General features: G+C 50.2%; 2 protein-coding genes across 13 annotated transcripts in view; one reads left to right on the top strand and one right to left on the bottom strand.

The window, feature by feature from the left end:
• The window catches only part of ZNF618 (zinc finger protein 618), a 91,346-nt gene extending 71,587 nt beyond the window's left edge, over positions 1 to 19,759 (top strand). For 8 of the 11 annotated variants that reach the window (XM_072352651.1, XM_072352650.1, XM_072352649.1 and 5 more), the window contains 6 exons: positions 2,482 to 2,670; positions 3,609 to 3,692; positions 4,733 to 4,789; positions 8,202 to 8,279; positions 11,913 to 12,014; positions 12,606 to 19,759. In XM_072352651.1, coding sequence (XP_072208752.1) covers positions 2,482 to 2,670; positions 3,609 to 3,692; positions 4,733 to 4,789; positions 8,202 to 8,279; positions 11,913 to 12,014; positions 12,606 to 14,119 — 2,024 coding nt within the window. In that variant the 3' untranslated portion in view covers positions 14,120 to 19,759. The remainder of the gene's footprint in view (positions 1 to 2,481; positions 2,671 to 3,608; positions 3,693 to 4,732; positions 4,790 to 8,201; positions 8,280 to 11,912; positions 12,015 to 12,605) is intronic. The other 3 variants (XM_072352644.1, XM_072352641.1, XM_072352648.1) reach the window with 3 other exon arrangements.
• Positions 19,760 to 19,997: 238 nt separating this feature from the next.
• Positions 19,998 to 24,510, bottom strand: LOC140260424 (cholesterol 7-desaturase nvd-like). 2 transcript variants are annotated; one of them, XM_072352786.1, is made up of 8 exons: positions 23,980 to 24,510; positions 23,308 to 23,496; positions 22,720 to 22,898; positions 22,081 to 22,206; positions 21,764 to 21,883; positions 21,392 to 21,568; positions 21,146 to 21,303; positions 19,998 to 20,957 (listed from the first exon to the last, which is right to left on the bottom strand). In XM_072352786.1, exons 1-8 carry the CDS (start codon positions 24,272 to 24,274, stop codon positions 20,954 to 20,956), a joined length of 1,248 nt encoding a protein of 415 aa, XP_072208887.1. In that variant the 5' UTR covers positions 24,275 to 24,510; the 3' UTR covers positions 19,998 to 20,953. The 2 variants fall into 2 exon arrangements, with proteins under 2 accessions (XP_072208887.1, XP_072208888.1); XM_072352787.1 differs by lacking the exon at positions 21,764 to 21,883 and having other exon boundaries at positions 19,998 to 21,303.
• Positions 24,511 to 25,261: the final 751 nt, after the last annotated feature.

Below are 25,261 nucleotides of genomic sequence, written 5' to 3'. Positions count from 1 at the left end.
CAAATTAGACCAGCAGTCACAGAGAGAACATGTCCAGTCCTTACAGCAAGTATCTTTAACTAAGAGGACACTTAAGAGCAGATCAGGATAATTCTACCGTAAGGTTTAAATCCTCCTTATAAATTTTTTCCCTTTTGTTTTTTTTTTACATTTTTTTTCCCTCCCTCAGTTGCCCTGACCAGTAACATTTATGATTTACAGTGACAGGCCACTAACCCTGCTGAGCACACAGGAGAGGCTCTGATTAGCTCCCAGGCAAACTGGCCCGTATGTTCTCCTGCCTTGCTCCTGCTCTTCCTATAAACCAAGGTCCTGTGAGGTAGCTGTCAACACCTGGTTTCTGATGCAGTGCACAACTGGCTTTTCTCAGCCCCCAGCAGTCACAGGAAGTAAAGCTGAGACTCTGCCTTTACCTTGGCCGTGCCCTCATGGTTATGTGGCAAATGCTGGGAGAATTAGCCTTATAGAATCAAGAATGCATTTCAATGTGACCGATGCAGCTTTTTGGCTCACTCTGCTAGAGCGCAAACTTCCCTTCCGGAGCCTTTCTGTTCTTCTGTGAGAATGGATTAAAAGTTATTGGAAAGAGGCTAAAACAAAGGCTCATATCCTGCAGAGTCTGTGGAGCCTTCCAGGGTAATTTTTGGTCAGTGCTGCTCGATATCCGCTGTCTGGAAAAGCACTCTGCTGTCTGCTGCGGGGGTCACTGGAATTGCTAATGCCAGATGTCTCCTTCAGAAGTCCCTTTTTGGTAGTGAGGAAACAGGGCTTTTTCCTAAAGCTAGAACTGAGTTGTTCCTCTTCTAGAATATTGATACTTAGAGTGTTTTTGTTGGCCAACAGGAGGGATGTCAGATGCTGTTTCCAAAAAAAGGAATTGTTGGCATGTTTGTTGTTCCACATTTGGAGGTAACTGTGCTACTGCAAAGTTCCTGACACTGCATACTTGGCTGGTTGCTTCTTCTCTCAGCTGGTATGAACTGGGAAATAAACTGACAATCTGTGGGGCCAGGCCTTGCTAGAAACTAGATGACGCATAAGCAGGAAGTTGTCCTACCTGACTACACACTTGCTGGCAGTTTGGCAGTAAATGGAGAAGAAATGAAGTCCAGGAAGCAAAAGCAAGTGTCCTGCCTGTTGAGCTGGCAAGAGAACAAGCAGAGAAGAAGTATCTTGACCCAAACTATGAGAAAGCCTAGTGCAGAGTCCCCTGCTGAAGTACACTAAAACACATATGGGGAATGTCATCTTGGAGCTCTGGAACGGATAAAACACAGCAAAAAAATGTTTCCTTCGAGTACCAGTTTGCAAGTTGCTTTGAATACAGACATCATCACTCTGCCATGCTGCTGACCACTGGCAGGGAGGGATAGATGAGGTTTATAACATTGATTTGGGGAATGTGTGCAGTCCCAGCCTGTGACTTGTCTCCTTACCCAGGCTGCTGTGCTGCTATGGCCGTGCATGGCTTAGAGCTGCTCAGTTTGTTTAAGTGCTCCTGAGTTACGGTACAGGATTAGCAGGTGCTGCAGTTGTCCGTTCCAGCTGTTGGCATCCCAGATTATCACTCAAGTATAGAAATTGCTGTTAATGAGCTTTGGCTGTGGGTGACGTGAACCCTGTTCCTTGGTGGTTCTTGGCAGATGGTTGCAGTGGCACTTGGCTTTGGGAGCCATATTTCGATCTCAGTGGTAGAAATCCCCGAGGAACGAGGGCTGTTGTCAGGCTGTTTCTCCATTTTTGTAATTGATTTTAACCCATGCAGCCTGGACAAAGGGCTGACCTCCCAAAGGTGTTTTGTGTGACTTCTGGCATTAAAAATTCCTGGTGATCCTCCGTGTGCACTGCAGAGACTAAAATGTACCTCAGATAAATTCAAAGAGCATCTCCCAGTAATACCTGGGATTTTTCCATATGCCACCAGCATTTGTGTGGAGATGGGGACCAAAAGACCCCATCTGACTTGCAGGATGAGAACTCTGCCTTGTAATTCGTTCCTTTATATTATGTTAGGCAGGCAAGGAGTGTAGCATTGAATCTCCAGGATCCATGTAAGGCTCAGGGAACAAGGGTGTAAGTCTCTCCCCATGCAGAGCTCTGACTGGCACTTGAGAAACCTGCACTGTTGGTTCAGTCTTTTCCTGACAAAGAAATGGAGCACAAAGATGCAGGTACATCCAGCCCGGCCATGGAAGTCAGACAGGACTCTGAGGTGGATGGGGTGGTTCCTACTGGAGGAAGCACGGGTTGGTCACATAGCAGTTAGAGGTGTGGAAGGGAACTAACTAACAACTCAGGACTTGTCCACTCGGGTGAGTGGGGAAACCAATTTTGTTACATGGGATCAGTGGATCCACAGATGCTGCAGGTCCCCATGCAAGGGATTCGTGAGCATGGCTGTTAGAAAGAACCCTCCCAGAAGGCACACGAGCTGGGAGCTGACTGACTGTCCACGCACTAGTTCTGAGTGTTCATATCCAGAGTTCTCTCGATCTCCACTCTTCGTGGCAGTGAAGACACAGGGGAGCCAATCCAGCAAAAAAACACCGACTTCAGTAAACCGATGTTCCACCCTCCTGCATCGCACCCCTTCTGGTGTCCCACCGACGTCCCAGTCCCAGATGTTCCGTGCTCCAAATTCCGGATCCCCAGGAAGCAAGGCCATCACAGGTACCAATTGCCTTTCTACCATCAACTTGCTTAACTGCTTGGTGTGCAGCCCTGCCCTGGGTTGGCTTTTGACCCTTCCTGGGCTCAATCTGCTCCATCCGTAACTGTCCCTGAAAAGTTACTCCAAGCAGCAGCTGAGGGGTTTCGATCCTTCAGCACAACATAAGTGAAAGTTTAGATCAGCCATAGGTCTTTATAACCCAGTGACAAGTTCTTGTTGTTCAAAGCATCACGCTAACCACAAGGTGCAAAGAGCCCTGCTTCAAATCCTGGTGTCACAAACAGAGCTTTCTGACAAGGGCTGGCTTTATTAGCTTGTCAAGTATGGGGATTTGGGTTGGGTTGTTTGGGTTTTATTTCAGCTTTATTTGGCTTTTAGTTTTCATTTCCTTCAAGCTGATATTTGCAGGGTTAGGCCTTAGCAAGTGAGATGGAGTACAGGTGTTTTCTCAGTGCTCCGCTCCCCACAGGAACCACTGGGAGATAAGCTGGGCACCAGCAGAAGAAATAATTGGAGGGTCAGGAAACTCAAGGTAGATCCTCCTGTAGTCCCTGTTCCATCCTTCCAAACGAGATCAGATGTAAAAAGAAAAGAAACAGGAAACGAGACACAACGTTCACGTGTCCAGACAGCAGGGAAGAGCTCGGGTGCATCTGTGGGAAGGGCTGGTGCACATTCTGGTTCAGTCAGGACTGGTGTCACAGGCTCCTTGAGAGCCACTGCAGGCCCCTCAGCCAGAGGGCAATAAAAGAAACTGTCCTTTCTGTTATCTCTTCAGCAAATCTAGCCTGTTTTCCACCAAAGTGAGATGATGTTGGACTTCTTGGCTGTATTCAGGGAATGCAGTTATGTGGCACAGAATGTTGTGTGCCTCCTTTCTGTGTAGCTCTATGTCCAGTGTTGACCAGTCACCATCCCTGCTTTGTTCTCCACCCAGCAGAAAGTGCTTTCAGCAGGAGAGTGGAAGGCAAAACGCAAAACAACTTTGAAGAAACAAACAGCAACTCCCAGAACTCCAGCGGTAAGTGCATCCATGCATCCTGCCATGGCTTCCTGCTCTGGAGCAGGAATCATTTTGATTGGTGATCATATATGATGTGGGGAAACTACTTTAAGCTTGAAAGAAGCTGCCCTTCATGGGGTATTGTCCTCCTTTCGCTCCTCTCCAGGTTTATGATGATGTGGGAATCGTGCTCCCAAGTCAAGTACTAAAGTACCTGGATGGTTTTTTACAGTGGGGAGCAAAGAGGTAGAAATGTGGATGGAGATAAAGCAGTATTCATTCTTTGTGCATCAGTGAAGTATTTGTGAAGCAAATCCATTTGCAACAAACCAGAGAGCTCTGAGGACCATCAGTAGAGCAGTTTGCATATTACAGTGATGCTGTGACACTGTATTTACAGATCACTGTAACTTGTGTCCAGCTGTTTGTGAGTTTGGAAATCACAGTATAAGAGCTGTGTGGATGTGGAAGCAGAATTTACCCCATTTCTACAACTTCCTTTGAATTTTAGGGCCAAGTTCTGGTAACTAAACATAACCACTGGCCTGGACAGTCTCTAAGACAACACCTTCTATAGTCTTCTTTACAAGATTTTCATACTGTCTGTGTATCCCTTTGCCCTCAAGTGGAACACTGCCTTTCTTGTGCACTCCCTAAATGGAGCTTAACAGGCAGATCAGAAGTAATGTAATTTCAGCATCTCGATGCAGAGATAAATAAAATGCCAGTAGAAGAGGCTGGCCTCCCTCCATTCTCCATGCCAGGGCACCAAAACATGTGGTGTTCACAGTGCTGCTGCCTGCAATAGACAGGTAAGGGAAGCGATTTCTCCCTGGAATGGGTTGTACCATGTCTGCAGTAGGGGTTTATGTCTGCTCTGAACCAAATGAGGGGGCTCTACAACTGCATAAAAAGGGAACGGAGGGGGGGTGGATAACCTGCTAACAGTAGCAGAGTGTGTGATATTGAATGGGCAAAAGAATTGTTCGTTTCTAAAGTATAGAGTGTTGTGTTTTGGGAACTGTCCTGTACTAACCCAAGCCTTCACACAATTACAGCTGTTCATTCGGGAACAGAAAAACCTAAAGAAAAGAGATGTAAGCAGAACCCATCAGGTGAGCTTGTCTCTGTGTTTCAGGTGCTTGTACTTTCCAGCTCTGTCCCACTTGGGAAGCAGCAGTGAGGAGAGCTTGGCTGGCCAGGTCTGCATGCAGTCAGTCAGGGCAGGCTGTTAGATGCAGCAGAAGGCAGATGTAGTTCAGTGACTGCCAGGAGTTGTAAGCCTGACTTGCTGCTCTGGAAGTGGCCACTTGCCTCTTGGCAAGCCTGCTCCCCGTGCCTTGTCTTCTGTAGGTCGTATGAATGCTTCGTCTGGAGGGTTTCAAAGCCTTTACATGCACATCTTTAAAAGCCAGTGTGCTTTTTGGGCTTCTCACTTCTCTGAGGCACTCTGAAAACAGCAGCCTTTGTTTGTTTTCCTGTCGAGTCTTTCCTGTCATTATGGAGGAAGAGATGAATTATCTTCCTTCCTATCAAATAACTTGTACCTAAACTCCAGAAGGGTGTATTGTCAAACCTTCTGTCTGCAGATGTGCTCGTGATAAGTTTTTCAGGAGGAGAAAAGAACTTACAGCATGGGAAGAGGTCCAGGAACTGCTGACAAGAAGTACACACAAAACTACTGAATGGCTGCACCAAATAGTCATAGAATAGACAAGAATTTAGTTCTGCCTGAACTGGTATCAAATACTGACCCACTGTTGCTATGACACATCTCACACACTCAACTCTTAAAGCTCATAGTGGAAAAAAAAAGCAACAAAGACTTGGAGTTCTTAAAAGTTGTGCATTTGCTTTACTACAATTTGCTCATCTTCTTTCGTTGTAAGAATTGTTTCTGCCTGCACCACAGGAATGGTCAGTTTACTTTAGTGTTTTCAGCTACTCGGGGCTGGTTTGAGGGGATTTGAGCTCTGGTTGGAAGTATTCCTTTCTGATTTAAGTAGCTGACGTGCTCCCTACAAGCAGACTGGTGTATAGCAATGTATAAGCTTCTTCCCCTTCCCTCTTTCCTATGCCTTTCCCACATCCTGTTCCCTAGCCCTGCTTTTCCTTGTGATTCCATCTTTGTTCTGCTTCCTTTGTGTCTCATTCAATGCCCTTTTCCAGCTCTTCCACCAAACCATCTCCTCTCATTTTTTTGTGTTCTCAGGAGTTAATCTGAATGTTCTCACTGATACTATGCACTGGTGTATGGAGGGTGTGGAAAGCTCTGTAGGCATATATGTGCTCGGGTGCCCAAGCAGAGCTCTCTGTAACTTAGTATTGAAGAGCTGCCGTATCATTATATCTCCGTTTGCTCCTTTCCATGGCTGTGTTTCAGTGGCTGGAACAAACCCCACGTGGCACAATGTTCGTGTGTGTGATGGGGACTGTTGGAGTAGCTCTGGCAATGTTGGCTTGTCTTCTCTTACGCTCCAGCCAGGGTAGCAGCTGGCGACAATGTGCAGAGAATGACAGGACGGACCCTCCCCTCTCCTTCCATCTGCTGCTCAATAGGGGAGGCTGCTGCCTTCTTCTCTCCCCTTTCCCAGCAGAGCAGCCGAGTGTTGGGCTGTGGCTGTGCAGCCTGCTCCAGCCGTGGCACGGAGTAACCGTGGGTGTGCTATGGCCCACACTTCTGGGTCCTTGCTGTCTCACTTCTTGTCTGACTTCAGAAAACCTCAAGGGCAATGATTTCAGGTTTACAGCACAATCCAGCTTTAATCCGCTGACTTGGACTTTGTAGATGATTCTGTGGTAAAACAATTAATTTGTGGTAACACCACCTTTAAGCTAAGGAGGGTGAGTGAAACTACAAGGCATCAAGAAGAGATGAAAAAGATGAGGCAGAAGGAGAAAGGGAAACTGGTAACTTCAGTGAATCTTTGTCATGGAAAACGTTTCAGGGTTCTGAACAGCGAATGAGTTTTCAAAGCAGGCAATGGCTTTGGGACCAGAGCTGGCTGCTTCTGTGGGTGGGGGGCTCTTGGAAATAAGATCAGCAGCGTGTTTCCAGGATCCACAAACAGGAGGCCTCCCGCAGTGCAGTGGGGATGCAGTGGGGATGCAGTGGGGATGCAGTGTGTTGTAGTCTGCTCGGCTGCCACAGTTCTCCCTTTTCCTCAAAAGCAGTTTCTGAAGGAGGAAGCACGACTCACTGCAGCAAAACCCAGCAGCAGCACCAGAAAATGCAGGCAGTTAAATAAGGCATTGAGCACAGCTCAGCAGCTGGGGCTGCTCCTTCATTTCAGTGGGCTGTGCATTTTGGGGGAAAGGCATGGCAGTGTGTAACCTTACAGCACATAAGTGTTGTATTGTGGTTCCTTTTGTGTTTTCCCCCTCAGCTCCCTGTTGCCATCGGATAAACTCAGTGTTCTGCTACCTGAGACAGACACCTTACAGATGGAGCCCAGTCAGGCTCATGCTTTCCAGTATTCTGGCTCTTCCACTCAGGATGCCAGAGCTTTTACTTACGTGCAATAGATTTACATTGTTTCATTGATGGAAAAAATAACGTTTTTCCTTTCAGAAGTTGGTACAGGTTTATGGTATATTGTAGTGATAGACTCTGTGTGCCAGGCTTTGTAAGGGAGGATGCTCGTGTGCTGAATGCTGCATCTGTCCACTCACCTGTTCCACAATAGAAAGGTGGCAGTGTGCTGATTTATCCGGAGGTTTCTAACAGCCTTCAGTGCTAACGTATCTCAGCCCCGTAGGTTGGTGTTACAGCTGTCAGCTAATGCACTCAGCTAATAACTGTTTAAGCCAAGCAACTGCAAACATGTGCTGCTAGGTTAATTCAGTGGAAGAAATGCATTTTCCCCACACTTGTAAGAGCAGAACTAACTGTATCTCTTAGCACATGATGGAGCTCTGTTCCCAGCTCTCCTCTGGCTCCAGCTCCTGCCCACAGCACTGGAACATGGCTCTGCTCTGCACTGCCTGCACAGCTCTGGGTTCTGTTCTTCCTGCCCCCGGCTCTGCTCGCCCCATCTTTGTGCATCCTGCCAGCACTCGTGTGCCCCAATCTCACTGCACTTCTCAGCAGCCACCAGAAAAAAATGCATCCCCATCCCCAGGCGGCAATTCTCCATATCCCAGCTTCCTGAGCAACAAGATTCTTACATCCCAGTGCTCCTTACGTCCTTAGCAGAGCCTGGTATTTCACACGAACAGGTGTAAAGTGCATTCACTGTGCTCTGAGGCTTCAAAAGAGCAAAGATGAGCTCCTCCAGGTGTGAGCCAGCGAGGCCCAGTTGGAGCACAGCTCCTCAGGGCTTTGTGCAACCCGACACACACATGCCCAGCCCTGCAGAGCCGTGTGGCCGTGCCCCAGCCCTATGGAGCTGCTGTGACAAACACAGGGCTGTGGTGATACTCACCGTGCCCTTGGGCTGCCCCACTGCTGCACAGACTGAAGTACACATGGGTGCTGCTTCCCCACATACTCTGTGTAATTCTTCTGAACTGATTTTTCCCAAACAGAGCCTTACACCTGTGGAGCTTGTGGAATCCAGTTCCAGTTTTATAACAATCTCCTGGAGCACATGCAGTCCCATGCAGGTAAGCTGGGCACCTCGACTCGCTTAAAGCGGAGAATGACGTTCTGCTCTGATGCCTGGGGTTGGCCCTGCTGTGTGTCAGTGCAGCTTCATAGAATCACAGAATGTGAGCTTCCCGTGCTCACAGCTTCCAAAGCCCCGAGTGCCACCTTCAGCAAAAAGACCCTGGGAGGCTGAAACAGCAGTTGCAGCAGTGTGAGGCTCCGGATGTGTCTGCTCCCTTCCCTATGAAGAGGGGAATTCTGCCATTGCAGCACATCCCACAGCTCTTCCCTTTACCCAGAGATACCCAGGGAGTGCTGCTTTTAGAAGCACTGCTCCTACAGCAGAGGAAGCCTCTGCTCCCACAAACAGCGCAGTTCTGTTCAGGCAAAGCGGAGTGCTGTCAGGGCAGCAGAGCCTTGGCCCACACGAGTCCCTTTCTCTGCTTATGTGTCCTGGAGCTCTGCGAAGGGCTGAGATGTGCTCTCAGAAGTGTTCACCATTTCAGCACTCGTGTTCGTTTCCTTCTCTACAAAAGGAAAACGCTGAGGAGTTGTAATTCTGCTACTTTATTTCTAAGCCACCTTTTTTGTTTTCTATCTCGGTACATAAAAGAAGATTTTAGCATTTCAAAGCCAAAGTTGTATCAAAGGCAGCATTCAGAATATTCAAAAAAGAGAAAAGAGGATATTTTTGATATATGCAGACCTTCTTTTCTCGCTATCTTGATGGAAAATTGAAGTGAATTAATGCAGGTTCACAAAGCAATTCACCTCTGGCACCACCTGTGCTCTCCAACAGAGCTGCTGTGTTTTAGTGCACATTCTGTGCTTCATTTGTGCTCAGATTGCAGGTAAGCCCTGAGCAATGGCAGAGTAGGACGGGTTGCTCGAGGAAAAGCATGTATTCCATTCTGCACCAGCAATCTTAATCAAAGCTCTTACTTTGTTGTATTTTAGTCCTGATTTTAATGGCAGTGTTCCTGGAGTTCTCCCTGTGTGCGGCGGTTCCTCAGGTTCTGTTCCTTTGGCAAATCTCAGTGCAGGCTCCGTGTGTTGTTCAGCAGCTCCTTTATTTATTATCTTCGCAGTGCTGTGGTGGACTTTCAAGGTGTTCTGTTGTAAGACAGCAGAAGCTGAGCTTTTTGGATGTTACTTTCCATTAGAGGATGAACTGATCGGTGTGCAGTGCCTTGGCGTTGTGCTGCTGAGCAGCAGTGCTGTGTTACAGTGCAAAGTGACAGCGAGGAGCTGCAAAGCAGAGACTGAGGCCCAGGTGTGAGGGTGAGAAGGGCAGTCCAGTGGCAGTGTGTGCTCATGCCTCGTCCTCCTGGGGAGGCAGCAGCCTTTCCTCCAGCTCTGTGTGTCTGTACCGCTGGGTGTTTGCTACTGTGAGGGATGGCAAAACGAAGTGAAGGGGCGTGAGAGGTACAGCCAGCTTTGGTGTCTCTGGTTCTGGAAACTGAATTCAAGCAGAGCAGCAGTGAAGGTGACACGGTGTGGAGTTACTGGTCAGAGTTCTGTTGCCTTGTGGTCTGTGAGATCTTGGGGATTGGCAAATCCAAGAAGCAGCATCAGCACAACATCTCTGCAACCTGGGGAGGCAGAGACCTGACTGGTTAGCAGAACTGGTGGCATAGGATCCCCATACTGGGAATACTGGCATAGGAACCATTTGTATGCCTGTGTTCATGATGTATTTCATGATGGGTTTAGAGATCCAGGTGTCAAATGTTCCCTTACCTGGTGTGTTTGAGTCCTGCTTGGCTTCCTGTGTCTGATGCAAAGGGCTCATCTCTTCCAGCTGAATGCAGCATGTCCACTGAGCCCCTATTGCAAGTGGTCAAAGGGCAGAGAATGTGCTGCTGGCTGCAAGGAGCCAGTGCAGGGACATGTTGGCTCCTGAGTCATTGAGAGGGCTGAGCCTGGAGGCTAAAAGGTAATAGGGAGAGATTATAGATCCATAAAGCAGCTACACAATGAGAAGAAGTAATTAGAATGTAAATTGGAGGCTGAAAGGCAGAAATAGAACAGTGGAACATCAGGAGAAGGAATTTGTTCTGTAATTACACTGTACAATATACAGCTTTGACTCCCTTTAGGGTACTTTGTTCAGGTCGAGTGCTACTGTATAATGCCCCTCCTTCCATCTAGAGCTAAGAGAATAAAAAGACAACTAGGCAGAATCTGGATTAAAGGATTGGAGGCGGGAAGAAACATTGAAGACCCGTGGTCTGCATAGTTCACTGACTGCCCGATAAAGAAGGCGAGACCAAAATGTACAAATCTCATTAAGGCCAGACTGAACGCCAGCGGATATTTACACTTCATAAACGCCTCATTATTGTAAAATAGATAAAGAGTTGGGGAGAGTAAATTCAAAGGTTTTCTCCCCCCTCCGCCCCAAGATGAGGAAGCCTTCATGTAGGTAGACCCAAACAGTGAACAGAGTTAATAGCCAGCATCCTTCATTTTGCTTGATCTCCTTGATGTGTGGAGTTGCAGCCACTTGTGACATGGTGTCAGGAGCCGTTGGATCTCCTCCTGCAGGAGGCACCTTGTTCTGGGTGAATGGATCACGCTATAGGCATGTGTCACACTATTGAGCCTAAAAGAAGCCCCAGAGTGGTCACCTGGAAGAGAGGAACGTGTAACAGATGTGCAAAATCAGACAAGGTGTGTCCTGCTGTAATAAGGATCAGTTCTGTCTTCTTGTTCTTTTAATTCCATCCTTCTGTTCAGCTTGGTCATCAGTCTCCCCATCTTCCTCCTTCCTTTTCCACCTCTCTTCATTATGCACTTTAATGTAGCCTCAGAGACTGTTTCAGAGCACAACTTCATAGTGAAGCATGCTAAAAACTAGAAGACTCCTTAGGGAGGGCAGTTCTTGGTGCACAGGGAAGGACATGATGGGTATGATATGAAACTTACTGATCTTGTCTGCATTTCCTGGAAAAATCCCTTCAAACTGGCAGCCAAAATGTTTAGCCTGCCATATCTATAAGAAAATGGGAATGTAACGTTCAGACCCCCAGGAGATCATCTCTGCAGCCATGGGGAGGAACAGTCACACTCCACAAACTTTTTATTCCTTCTTGTTTCCAGTCTAATGCAGCAATGAGCAGCCCAAGAGTTTGGTATCTCTCTACAGTGGGAAGACAAACATCTGTGAGTTTCATAGTAAGATCCTTAGATACAAAAGATAAATGAAGTAACAAAGTAGAGAAGGGGGAAGCCTCTAGCTCTGCAGAAAGACAGACAATAAGACAGAAGGGTAAATGTCTGCTAATCCTGCTTTCATTTTGAAGGCAAGCATATTCACAGGTCAGGCTGCAAAAGGAACATCTGCCTGGTCTGCAGCTTCAATTGACTGAGACAGTTCTGGAGTTGTGCTGATGCACAGGAGGAACTATCGTCATTACAGACACAGCTGTAATGTACGTGATGGAGTTCCAGTCCACAGTTTTCAGGGTTACTGACAGTACTGTGCCATCTCTGAAAAATACTTAACTGGCTGCAGAAAACACAGTAGATTGGTGTCACCTTAGTGAGGGACCCATAAGTAAATGCTTAGCAGATGGGTATTGTTTCCCCTTTGTGTTTTAAGCATTAGTACCTTATGCTTCTAATACCTCCCTGTCTCTCACTCGCAGCTGACAACGAGAACAATATTGCCTCTAGCCAGCCCAGATCACCTCTACCTGTTGTTGAAGAGAAGTGGAAACCACAGCTCCAAAGAAATAACGCTAACAACAGTACGTAGCAGTGTTTGCTCTTCCATCCTGGGCTTACCTGTTGGCTTTAAGAGTGGCTGCCAGGTGTGTAGCAGTGACTTGGACACACACAAGGCTCTTGTCTCCTCCCGCCTGCACTTGATTTCATATGTAGTTCATGTATCACTCTGCAGAGCAGATCCTCAGCCCTAAAACAAGTGGCTCAAGGAAATTTAATGATTTAAATGACAAAAGTGGTAAGAAAGCCATCTCTCCAGCTGGACCAAGCCAAATAAGCAGAGCTGGTACAGCAGCCCATAGAAATGGGTAGCAAATTGCATGCAGGATTGTGATATCTAAATGAATGTCACAGAGATGGCATTTGGGTTGTGAATAGCCGTTGTGGAAGGCATGCAGATAAGCTCTTAGCTGCTCTAAGCAAGCTGCTGCATGTTCTCTGCAGGTCCAGAAGCCCTTTGGGGAGGAAGAACGGGGTTGAAAATGTCCCTGCTGCCATCTGTGCCTGTTCTGCTTCCTTACATCAATCCCAGTATTGTTTATTGACATTTCCCGCTGTTGCAGAGGAGCAGCTCTCATTTGGTGCTTTCTCTCCTTCCTTGTATTTCACTGCAGCCTCTGCCAGCGGTTCCTTGGGGAACAGCGCGATCCCGGAGAAGGAGCGGCAGAACATCGCCGAGAGGCTCCTGAGGGTGATGTGCACTGACCTCGGGGCGCTCAGCGTGGTGAGCGGGAAGGAGTTCATCAAGCTGGCACAGACCCTGGTGGATAGCGGGGCTCGCTATGGTGCCTTCTCAGTCACCGAGATCCTTGGTAATTTCAACACACTGGCTCTGAAGCATTTGCCTCGGATGTACAACCAAGTGAAGGTGAAAGTCACCTGCGCTCTGGGCAGCAACGCCTGCCTGGGCATTGGGGTCACTTGTCACTCGCAGAGCATTGGCCCCGATTCTTGCTACATCCTCACAGCTTATCAGGTGGAAGGCAACCACATCAAGAGTTATGTCCTGGGAATTAAGGGCGTAGATATTCGAGATAATGGTGATTTTATCCACCACTGGGTACAGAACGTGCTCTCAGAGTTTGTGATGTCAGAGATCAGGACGGTGTACGTCACAGACTGCAAAGTCAATTCCTCTGCGTTCTCCAAGGCAGGCATGTGCTTGCGTTGTTCGGCCTGTGCCTTGAACTCGGTAGTGCAGAGCGTGCTGAATAAGCGAACTCTACAGGCTCGCAATATGCACGAGGTGATCGAGCTCCTGAATGTCTGTGAAGATCTGGCAGGATCCACGGGCCTCTCGAAGGAGACCTTTGGCTCCCTGGAGGAGACTTCTCCCCCGCCCTGCTGGAACTCGGTCACCGACTCCCTCCTACTGGTGCACGAACGCTACGAGCAGATCTGCGAGTTTTACAGCAGGGCCAAGAAGATGAACCTCATCCAAAACCTGAACAAGCACCTGCTCAGCAACCTGGCGGCTATTTTGGCGCCGGTGAAGCAGGCCGTGATTGAGTTGAGCAACGAGAGCCGGCCCACCTTGCAGCTGGTACTGCCCACCTACGTCAAACTGGAGAAACTGTTCACTTCCAAAGCTAACGATGCTGGCGTGGTCAGCAAACTGTGCCACCTCTTCTTGGAGGCGCTGAAGGAGAACTTCAAGGTTCACTCGGCACACAAGGTAGCCATGATCTTAGACCCCCAGCAGAAGCTGCGGCCTGTCCCGCCGTACCAGCACGAAGAGATCATCGGCAAGGTCTGTGAGCTGATTAACGAGGTGAAAGAATCCTGGGCCGAAGAGACAGAATTCGAACCTTCGACCAAGAAGCCGCGGGCAGCGGGGGAAGCCGCAGCAGCTCAGGAAGAAGATTGGTTCGGGAAGAATGAAGTCTACGATTACTTGCAGGAACCTCTCTTCCAGGCCACTCCTGACCTCTTTCAGTACTGGTCGTGTGTTACCCAAAAGCATACAAAACTAGCCAAGCTAGCCTTTTGGCTCTTAGCAGTGCCTGCTGTTGGTGCCAGAAGCGAATGTGTAAATATGTGTGAGCAGGCGCTCTTAATCAAAAGGAGGCGGCTGCTCAGTCCGGAAGACATGAACAAACTCATGTTTTTGAAGTCCAACATGCTTTAAGACTGTCTTTTAATTAAAACAAAACTTTAAAACACTGTTCCAAACAAAGAAAAAAGAATTTAAGTTCTAAACACTGTGGACCTCATTATGAATGCCCCTGGAAACCAAGTGCTTTTTTATATATATATAAAAATATAAATATATATAAAATTAAGTTTGAGAGGAAAGCTGAGCACGTGAGAGAGAACAGCCCTCTGCCAGGAACGTGCTCCTTTCCATAGATAGTGTGTGGACTTGACAGACTTTCTAATGTTTTCAAGTGGGCAGACCAATGGGAGGCTGATGTTCTAAAGTCTTCAGGCAGCTGAGATCTAAAGTGACTTGAAGTTTCTTTTGTTTCTCCTCCACCCCACCTTTCCTCTTGTCCCCTGGGCCATCTTGCCATGGATAATCAGACTACATTGAACAGAGCAGTTCTGCACTGGACTTTGCTCCTTTGAATAACTGTACACCTTGAGGGCATTTGTCTACAGCCTTCTCGACATACGGTGCACGTTATCAGGGCAGCTGTGTTTTACGAACACCAATATCTTTAGAAATCAGGAAGGGAGACTTTGATTTTTTTACTTTTTATTATTCACTTCTACATAGAGGGTTTTTCCAAAAAAAAAAAAAAGAAAGAAAAAAAAAGCACCCAACAAAACCAAAAGTTACTCTCCTGTCTCCCAGTTTTGAGTTTAACGTGTTAGCTGGAGCTTCTAAGTTTGAGTTAAAGCTAAGAGAAGTGATTCAAGGTAGAAAATGTCTCTGTTACGTTTCTTGGAGTTGCTTTTTTTCACAGCACACCATCTTTTCTGAACTCCCAGTGTAAATTAGCTTCTCTGTGAATTCTGTGCATCAGGGGTTCTCAAGCTTGTTGTAGAGTAGCCCATTTGTGATTAAATAACGTCCTTATGGGAGCCACAGCAGTTGCTTGTATGGAAGAGCTAGAGACCAGGACAGGCGAGTGGTGCCCACGCAGTGCCTGTGGGCCAGCAGCAAGCTGGGGTCTGCCATCTGCCATTGAGAACCCTCAGACCTAAAATTCTTGCAAACCTTCCAGTCCTCACACTCGAAATAGCCTTCGCAAGGCCAAGGACAAACCAAGGTGTATGATTTTTCAGGGGAACAAAGATCATCAGTTTTGTCAAAGTAGGGTTTGAAGGAAGCTTAGAGAAGCGCATGGGCTCCAAGATCCTTCTTGAATGTAAGTGCTCCTGATTGAGTGCAAAGAATATCTTTCCCTTTTATTTGGAATGGTTTCCTCTAGTAGCACGAATGTCTTTTTTAATACCTACAGTGCATTACACTACTTGTTATGTTGTTTAATCGTTCTGGCTAGGAAGGCTTCGGGCCCTTAAACGTTCACACTCACTGGCTCACCCCGAATGCAATTAGAGGTCATCGTGACACAGAAGCGTCTCCGTCGCTGCGTTCCCTAAGGCCAGTGCTCTGCTGTGTCGGTGCCGTGGGCGCAGCGCTGCGTGCTGCTGGATGGGAGCTCTGCAGGCCATCACATTTGGTGCCTCTTGGACAATTCCCGACTTCTGGTGCCAAACAGTAAATTTCCCATCGCTGGGACTTGGTCCCCAGAGGTCAGTTGAAACCAGTTCTGGTTTTTGAAGCAGACCCTCCAGCTTCCAGCAGCGCGATCCAGAGCTGCTGTCAGAGGTGTGGGAGCACAGCTGGGGTTCTCAGTGGGAGGCTGGGACCCTCGGACAGCACGGGGCTGTCTCTGGTGGCTGAGTGTGGTGGTAGGACCCATCAAAGGTGGTGGGGCCCTTTGAAGGGCATGCTTGAGTCCTTCCCTGGATCAAGGATGGTGTTTGTACCCGAGTGTCTTGCCTCAGAACGGCTGGCTTGCGTCGTGCAGTACTTACTGTAGCCTGAGCACAGACCTCGGGCTGGCAGCACCTTTTGGCATGTGGTTAGTGGCCTCAGGGCAAAACCAATTGTCTCCTAAACTGAGTTTTGCATATGGGTAACTTCAAAGATGGAGTCCACAACCCTGTGGGTAACTGCAGGGAGAGCCGTGCGTGAAGGTGAGCAGCCGAGGCAGAGCTACTGCGTGGCCCGATCTCTGGCAGTGGTTTTTGCAGATGGCAGTGCAGGTAGCAGGCCAGCTTTGCTCCTTGCTGGTTGTACTTGTTTCCTCCCACATGGCTCCTGCTCGCCCAGCTGCACATCCCAGGAGAAACCTGCAGCAAACAAACCCCGAGCCTCGGACTGAAACAAACAAGTAAAAAAGCAGCAGGTAGAGGTGGGAGATGTGCTAGTTATCAAGCATTTGTGCTGCAGGGCCTGCTGAAAAGCAGGAGGGATCCTGCAGGAGGAAAACAGGGCTGAAGGACACGTCGAAAGCAGGATGGGCTGCTGAGCCTACAGAGCTCAGCGAAGGGCAGAGCTGGGGCAGGGTTTGCAGCTTTCTCTGGATGGCACGTTCAGCCTTTGCACTTGGTTTGCCTTAGGCTCTGAGAGCCACTCACAGGCTCTGTGACACCCAGGGCGGCGCGCGGCATCTCTGTGCTCCTTTGAGACAGGGTTCCAAGCACTTCTTTCCTGAGGGCGAGCACCCAGAGCTCCCCTTCCTCTTCCTCTTCTCTTCCTGAGGGTTGGACACAATGATCTCGAGTTCCCTTCCAGCTCCTACAATCCTGTGACTCTCATACTCTGAGGCTTTCTTGCAGCATTGACTAAATGCAGGGACTGCCTGGCTCTCCTTCCCACTGCCTTCTCTGGGGCACCTTTGGTTATCGTTGCACTAACACCAAGAGGGATCTGGGCAAGCACGCAGCAATGTCTGGCAGGCAAGACTTCAAAACTCAACTAGCAGTTAAAAAGCAAAGCCAGACCTGAGGCTCTGAAACTGAGCTCAGAAGGGTGTTGTGTGAGGATGGCAGTCAGGTGCCGTTGGTCTCCATGTCCGTCTCCCCTTGTGTCTCGGGCAGTAGGCAGCAGTTGTTCTGGCTTGCAGGATGTGTTGCTCCTGGGTCCCTTCGGATGGAAGGAAACGTTTCTTTTACCAAAGCTTTGTCTGTTGTGAGAAAACTGATTTGGTTGGGTTTGAACTGGTGAAATCTGCAAGAAATGTTGTGGCAGCCAACCCCAGGCTCGGGTTTTGCCCAGCACGGAGGTCTGCTGGTTGCTGGCTGAAGCAGTCTCACTGAGATCCATGGGTTTAAGCACAGCTGTGACCCACTGGCATGGTTTGTCTGTGCGTGGTGCTGCTCTCCCCTGCATTCAGAATGCACTCAGAGGCAGCTCACCCTGCAGAGAAGTTGGGGCAGACACACTCATAAGAGTTTGGAGTCACTTCTGGAGACTGCTGAGCTCAGCACTGAGGTTGAGGGAGAGGCTCTGTGAGCTGTTAGAGGGGCAGGTCGTACCTTGCAGCCTTTAGGAGTTGTGAGGTGAGAGTGAACAACCAACAGAGACACTAAAAGCAGGTTCTGGGAATCATTCATGTGTTTGTTTTTTTATGGAGGAGAAATCGGCTGCCTGGGAGGAAATTGGCACAGGGATGGGTTTTTATGGATCACAGCCCTGCTGAAAAGGACCTGCAAGCTATTGGTGAATGGCAGCTGGTCACAAGCCAGCACTGTGCCCTCATAGCCCAGAGAGCCGAACGTACCCTGGGCTGCATCCAAAGCAGCGTGTCAGCAGGGCTGGGAGGGGATCTGCGCCTCTGCTCTGTGTGTGAGACCTCACCTGGAGCACTGGGTCCTGATGGCGAGTGCTGAGTGCAGGAGAGACACGGACCTGTTGGAGGAAGGGCCGCAGAAATGATGCCTGGGATGGAACACCTCCCTGCCAGGGCAGGCTGAGAGCTGGGGCTGTGCAGCCTGGAGAAGGGAAGGCTGTGGGGAGAGCTGAGGGCAGCCTGACGGTACCTACAGGGCTGTGAGAGGGAGGTGCAAAGCCACAGCATGGGGAGGTGAAGCCAGGCACAGCCCCAGGCTGCAGACTTTGCTGGTGCTGCAGGACAGTTTGCATGTACTAGGCCAGAAATGGTTAACCAGTGAGTGTGTCGCCCTGGAATTTAACTGTGTGGAATGTGTGGGGGATGCCTGGCTGTTGGTTGGGTTGTTTCGCTGCTCCTGGTAGAGCCTTTTGTTTTATGACTTGGCAGAAGAGTTTTGCTCACGTTAGACAGCAGTGTGTCCAGAAGCCCCCATAGGGTTTAACGAGCTGGAGCGTCTGAGGGTAGCCTGGGAGGTGAGGCACACCGACATCCTGCTCCCTTCCCTCCCATCATCTCAGCGTCACCAACAGCGTAAGCGTGTCCCGATGCCGCGAGCACCACAGCCTTAAGGACTGAGCATTTGGCAGTGCGGATGAGCGCAGGCGTGCCCAACCCTTGCTCTTTACAACCAAAGTTCCTTAATGAGACCCTTCCGTTCCCACCAGCCCCGAATGCTCGTGATCCACCTTCTGGGGCTCTCGTGGCACTCTGGTGCGTGGGAGGGGGTTCGGCCAGGCTGGGCCGGGAGGAGGGATGTTCTTCCTTGCCACGTGTCCCAGCTGCAGAGCTGCTTGCCACGGTCCCTTTACTCTCACGGGGACCTTTATTTTTATTGTTAATTTTTTTTATTTTAATTAAGTTATTTAAAAGGAAAACGGACGCGGACGAAGCAGGCTGTGAGCCCGGAGGGTTGGGCTGGCTGTCCTACCTGCCTCGGGCTCTGCAGACTGCTGGCAGCTGATGGGTGTCTCCTCCTCCCCCTCCCCGCCGCATTTCCTTTCTGTAGATGCAGATGTTCGAGGCAATACCACAGATGCACCTGCGTGTGTCTCTACCTGCGAGTGCAAGGATCTCATGTCATCTTAAAGAAAAAAAACAAAAAAAAAAAACAAAAAAAAAGACAAAAAAAAATAAAATATACAAAAAAAAATATACAAAAAAAAAAATATCTTTTTTAGGCCAGAGTTTTCTACAGGTATTAATGAATATTTTTCTTAATCCTTATAAGTTTTATGTGTTTAATATTTCTTAATACCGGTAGCATTAATTTATACTTTTGTAGCAACACAATATTTTTATAAACCGCCACCGCTGGCTTTGTCTTCATACCGGGCAGCGCGGGCAGCCGGCCCTGCGCCGTTCCATGTACTGTATTTAACGGTTATCTGATGTCACACTTGCTGTGTTAATAAACAAAACGAAACCTGTTTGAAGTCTCATGTATTGTTGGTGTGGATCGAATGACTCAATAGAGAGCAATATTGCACGGGGTTGAGTTGCTGGTTTTCATTGTGATTTATGAACGCTTGAGGCCAACTCAAGTTCTCCTGATTTCTTTTATTTTTTTTTCCTTTTTTTTTTTTTTAAGGATTTTGTTTCGTTTTGTTTTGTTTTTTTCCTTTTTTCCTTTCTGTTTTTTACAGCTGAATCGATCAGTGCTGTTTGAAACTTGGACTGACGTCAAACAAAAAGGATTATTAAAGAAAAAACAAAAACAAAAACAATGGGGGTGTTGAAATGTTGCTGTTTTTACAAGTCTGTTGCTGTCTGAATGGAAACGTTCCCCAAGAGAGGAACGGGTCCACTGCGCTGCCAAAGGAGCCGCGCGCTCCGGGCAGAGCTGGGTGAGTGGGAGACCTCGTAGAGGTGTATTTCTGCAACATTCTTTTCAGAGTTGATGCCAAGGCAGAAGACAAACTGTAACTGTAAGAAAGCATCCGTTGCTTGAGGATTTTCATGTCAGTGTTGTATTTATGGTTTTACAATAAAACAACCTTTAGGAAAAAAAAAAAGGAGGTGTCTGTAATTTTCTATTCTAAGCACTTGCGGGGCCTCATTCCGTGCCGAGTGCTCCGAACAACAGACATAATGCAGGGAATTGTCCCATATGGAAGTAGTGCACGGGCCTGGGGTCAAAGAGCCCAACCCTACAGCTGGTGAGTCCAAGGCACATCGCCTGTCACCCTCATGGAGCCTTTTCTTGGCGTGGGCATCCACTGGGATGTTTCAATCTGTGAAACCACCTGCGTGACCTGCTGTGGGTTTGACCTGCTTGGGCAGGGGGTTGGTGGTGGTCTCTGGAGGTCCCTTCCAACCCCTGCAGTTTCCCACAGCCGCCATGCAAGGACACACATACAGGGAAGTGTCCGCACGTGTGAGCCCCATCAGAACAGGAGAAATGGCCAACAGCAAACACAAGGTCAGACTGCTTTTTTAATTTAATAGCAAAACATTGTCAATGCAATAGGGTGGAATGAAGGGCAAAGGCACCGCCTGCACAGTGTTAGTCTGCTGTTAGGTAGACGATGAGCTGCTCCTGGTCTGTGCGGTACTGGGGAAGAAGGAACCAGAAACATCAGCACAGTGCAGTTCTGAAGGCACAAAGAAGTGCATAGCACACACAGAGCAGCCTCCAACTTGGAAAGGTGCTCACACTGAGCGTTGGCTCTTGCTGGACCGTGACACTGAGTAGCTGCCAGAATCCTGCAGGCTCTTTCTATGGTGTGCAGCAAGGCAGAATTTAACCCTTTTACATACGACATATAGACACAAAGCATAAGAGAGTGTAGATCAGTTTCAGCCAGATTTGCAGCCTGGTTTCCAAGTATCAGCTTCATTTCTGATCACTGCGACAGTGACACCTGTGATCTTGCCACAAGTTACAGATTTCTACAGTGGATGCCCACTGTGCATCCACAGCATTGCTGGCATGCAGGACTTTCCAGAGCACATCCTTGACCTGCAGCGACCTTCTCAAAGTGCACTGATCATTGGGATAGTCCCCTTGTCTGAATGGGTGCTTGGGGAGATCCCTCCTGCAGAGCTTAATGGGACCAAAGAAGGCTGGGAGGGGAAATGTGGTGCAATAAAGGGTCACACAGAAAGCATTTCATTTACCTGCCCAGAGAGAGGGACAAAGGGGGAGTTCTGTCAGTCTTAAGTTTGTGCTCCGCTCACAGATGACAGCAGAGGTATAACAGGAAGCACAGGACACCGTTAGGGCTTTGGTGGAGTGACGGAGCTCCATGTGCCCACACGACACTCCTTGCCTTGCTCAGCGCCCTGCAGAGCACCACAGCCCTCACCAGTCCAGGTCCCCTTTGGGCACTGCTGGCCGCACGCTCCTCTCGCTGTAGAACTGCTCAAACCAGCGCCGGTGCTTCTGGATGCCGGCGTCCTCACAGACCAGCAGCGGCTTGTGCAGGTACTGCTTGTTGTTCCAGATGGTCACGTCTCGCTCGAACTGCGGGGAGAAAACCGCACCTGCAGCCCCGTGTGTGCTGCCCACACTGCACCCCCAGCCGTGGGACACCAGCTCCTCACAGCCTCACCTGAATGCACTCTGCCCTCAGGATGAACTTGGGGATGATGGCCGGCACGTTCTTCTGGTAATAGATCTTGTGCACCACGTTCTGCAGGAGAGGCTCCAGGGGCGTCACCGTCTGCAGGATGAGCCCACGGCCCAGGAACGCGTGTTTGAAGATGAGGAAGACCAGCCCCGGCCCCACCTGCAGAGATCAGAGCACCCTGAGGGATGGGGCACGGTGGTGCCATCTGGAGTCTCATCCTCTGGGCCAACAAAGCCATTCATCAGCTCAGCGATGGCCGACCCACTCCCACAGGAAGGGGCCAGGCCCTGTGCCCATGGCTCACAGCCTCCTGCCCTGGAGGGAGGAGGGAGCTCTATGGGGCACAGGACGTACCTGCCGGGCTGACACCGACAGGTCCAGCAAGGAGAAGTGCTTCCCAAAGATGGTGGCTGTGTGCTGGAGCTGCATGCGGGAGCAGTGCCTGTGGGGCTCCGGCTCTGGCTGCCACTCAGCCTGGAGGAGAAGTAACAGTGAGGTGGTGTCTGAAGGACAGAGCAGGAGGAGGGGATGTGGCTGGAAGGCTCAGAGATACAGAAGAGACGTGAGCAGAAGAGAGGGGACATGGCAGGAATCAGGACAAGAGGCAGAAAAGGGACCTGGCCGGGGGGGCTCTGAACAATGTGTGGCCACGAGGGGAGCCATGGTGCTACCTTCCAGACGTGCTTCATGAAGTCCCACAGCCGGGACTTGGTGTATCTCAGGTCGGATCCGCTCAGAATGGCTGGGCCGTGCAGGAAGGCCAGGTGAGCTGTGTCAGCTGCGTTCTCAGGGATTTCCTGCATGGGGAACAATTTATGGCAAGAGCTGGATCGTAGCATCAGAGCTCACTGCACGCACTGACCCCAGCACAGCTCTGCTCGTGCCACACAACACTCCTCCTCCAGCTCCGTTCCACCAAGAGATGACAGAAGCAGCATTTTGTTCCACGTTTGCCAGCAAACAAGTGTGGTTATAAAGATTAATAGCAAAATAACCGCGCGTTTTCCCATCCTGTGATCAATGAGTTGAATCTCCCGCTGACACCGAGCACTGCAGTTCCTGGAGGATGTTTTTTTAGGCTGCATCAGTTATAAGTCAAAGCAAATGAACTTTGGGCACCCTGTAAGCACCCAGCACATCTGCTCCCTCTCAAGCCGCCCGTGGTTCAGCTCGGGGAACATCTGCCACATTCTCTGCACGTGGCACACTGATGCATTTCCAGGCCCGGCTCTGTGCGGCGGCGCTGGGTTTAATGGGAGGAGGCTGGGTCAGCACTGAAGGAGGTGAGCTCAGCCCAGCTGTGTTCCCACCTGGATGTGAGCATCCACAAAGTGCTCCGTCTGCCCGCGGAACACCCAATCCCCGGCAATGATCTCCGGCTGCTCAGGCACATCCCACGCAGGGCCAGTCCCATCGCAGTGGTACCAGAGCAGCAGCATCCCATTCACCTCGCAGCACGGCCAGCTCCTCACCTTGGCAAAATCTGGCACTGAGGAAAAGAAAAGGATTGGATAAAAGCGGCGTTTCCAGCATTCTCAGTGTCACTTCGTGGCTGCTGCAAAAGGTGAGCATTCAAGCCTTAAAAAGAGGGGGGAAAGAGGTGACAGAGAGATTATTTTCTCTGTTCTTTAAGCACTGAATTGCTATAAGCTGTCACTGTAGAGTGCAGAGCAATTTATAACACCCAGTGGGCGAAAGTCCCAGCTGTGATTCAGCGTATGACAGACCATCAGAGCGCTGCGCCCCGGCTGGGCCGTGCCAAGGAAGTTGGAGAGCTGCAGGAAATGAGCGAGCAGCACCGGGCTGAGCTCTGACAGAGACGGCCTTTCCTTTCCCAGTGAGACTTCGAGGCACTGCCATGGCTGCGGGTTCTCCCTGCGGAGCTGGGGGAGGTTCACCTTTTTTAGCATATGGGATGTGGGCGCACTTTCCATCTTCTCCTCGGAAGCGCCAGCCGTGGAAGGGGCACTCGATGCAGCTGCCCACCACGCGGCCGCCGGCAGCCAGGTCAGCCCCGAGGTGCGGGCAGTAGGCGTCCACCACGTGCGCCTGCCCGTCCTGCGTGCGGAACGCGGCCAGCCGTTCTCCTGTGGGAACACGCGGCCATGAGAGCGGCTGCAAACGTGGAGCAAGGGATGGGGGCTGGAGGGGACGCTCAGCGCCATCCAAGAGGGCAGCAGGACGAAGCTTAGAATCGTTAAGGCAGGAAAAGACCGCTAAGATGAGGATGTACAACTGCACCCGGCGCTCAGTCTCGTCGAAGCTCATCACCCCGTTGGGCTCAGCCCGTGGATCAGCCTGTCCGGACCTCACCGCCAGGTGGCAGCCCGCACCCGGCTCCCGCGTCCCCCCGCTCCGTCCCTATACCCGCACCCTACACCCCTGCCCCAGGTCACAGACAGCCCTGCCCCACGATCAGCACTTTTCCTAGCACCTAGCAGGGACGCCCCCATTCCCGGGCGAGGATGCCCAGGCAAAAACACCCCGGGGATCCGTCGGGGCCGCCCCGCACCCCGCCCGGCACTGCCGGCCTCTCCTCCCTCAGGGCCCGGGGGGGATCCCGCACTCACCGAGCAGAGCGAGGCTGCGGACGGCGCCGCGGGGTAGCTGCGCGGAGTCGAGGACGCGGTACCAGCCGTTGGGGAAGGGCGGCGGCAGAGCCCCGGGCCGACGGGAGCGGCGGGCAGACAGTCGGCGGCTCGGGCCGAGACCCGGCAAGTAGCCCACCTGGCCCGGGCCGCGCCGCAGCTCCAGCGGCCGCCAGCAGCCGGGCAGCAGGACGAGGAGGAGGAAGAGGAAGAGGAGGAAGAGCGGCGCCCCGTCCCCCAGCCCCGCGGCCAGCAGCTCCGTGCCGCACCAGCCCATAGCGCGCACGGACCCAGCGCCGCCGTCCCTTATAAAGCGGGCGGCCCCGGGCGGGGTGGTGCTGGGCGGGCAGGGCTGAGGGCAGCAGTTGGTGCTTTGTTCACTTGGGTTTTCACGACTCTTCCTTTAAGGCTGAATACAAAAAGCCCCTAAATAAGCCTGAAATAAGAGCAGGGGAATCCTCTTTGCTTATGCAATTGGTGAGAAGATAGGAAGCCAGGAAAGGAAATAGCTGGAGAATGAGGACTGGCTTTTGTATCTGCCTGATCATGAGGAACGTGGGAAAGGGGATAAACAGACGTTAAATCTTCTGATGAAAATGGTTCTAAATTATTCACTACAGTAAAGTTGAATGTGAAGAACAACTGAAGAAGCCTTGCAAATCTCTCAGTGACTGACAGGCAAACAGCAATGCCTGCAGTGAAATGCAGCGCATGTGGCCAAGGCCCACAGAGAGGGTTAGCTGTTAATTGGCACTTAGCAAGAGATCCGAGTGTTGCTTGACGTGGTCTCTGGATCTGTTCACTGTTCCACACTGCTCAAAAAGACAGAAGTGATGTTAGGAGTAATGAGTGTTAATGCTTTTGTAGGCAGGATGATCTAAGCATATAAGGGAGGGAAGGTCCGTAGAGGACAATAATATTTTCTTTTAGATGAGCTGATAGAGATGAAAAAATTGTTGACAAGCTTCCAAGCATAACAGCCCTCCTTCCAGAACTGCTGGGATGTAACGGGGAGCAGAGCAAAAACTACCTGCACAGCTGGTGAACTGCAAGGTGTGCGTTATGGTGGGAACCTCATCTGCTGTGGGGTGAAGCCAGAGGAGATACAGAGAAAGGAGGGAAGTGACCAGAAGCGGAGGATGGCAGCCAGGGGAGGAGTGGGGGGAACCTATAGACCTGAATCTTGGAAATCAGAATTGCAGGAGGAGAATGAAGCCTTGGAGAGCTGAGCCATCAGCCGTAAAGCCTCTCAAGGGCACTTTCC

This window comes from Excalfactoria chinensis, chromosome 18 (assembly GCF_039878825.1).
Source record: "Excalfactoria chinensis isolate bCotChi1 chromosome 18, bCotChi1.hap2, whole genome shotgun sequence".
Lineage (NCBI taxonomy): Eukaryota > Metazoa > Chordata > Aves > Galliformes > Phasianidae > Excalfactoria > Excalfactoria chinensis.
Note: the sequence above shows the minus strand (reverse complement) of the source record. Positions and strands in the feature narration are given on the sequence as shown.

Excerpts from the sequence above, each read along its gene's own strand:
- LOC140260424 (XM_072352786.1), bottom strand. The coding sequence starts at position 24,274 with ATGGGCTGGTGCGGCACGGAGCTGCTGGCCGCGGGGCTGGGGGACGGG. Across the intron at positions 22,899-23,307 it reads CATCCCATATGCTAAAAAAG|TGCCAGATTTTGCCAAGGTG; the intron begins GTGAACCTCCCC and ends TCTTTTCCTCAG. Across the intron at positions 21,884-22,080 it reads TCATGAAGCACGTCTGGAAG|GCTGAGTGGCAGCCAGAGCC; the intron begins GTAGCACCATGG and ends CTTCTCCTCCAG.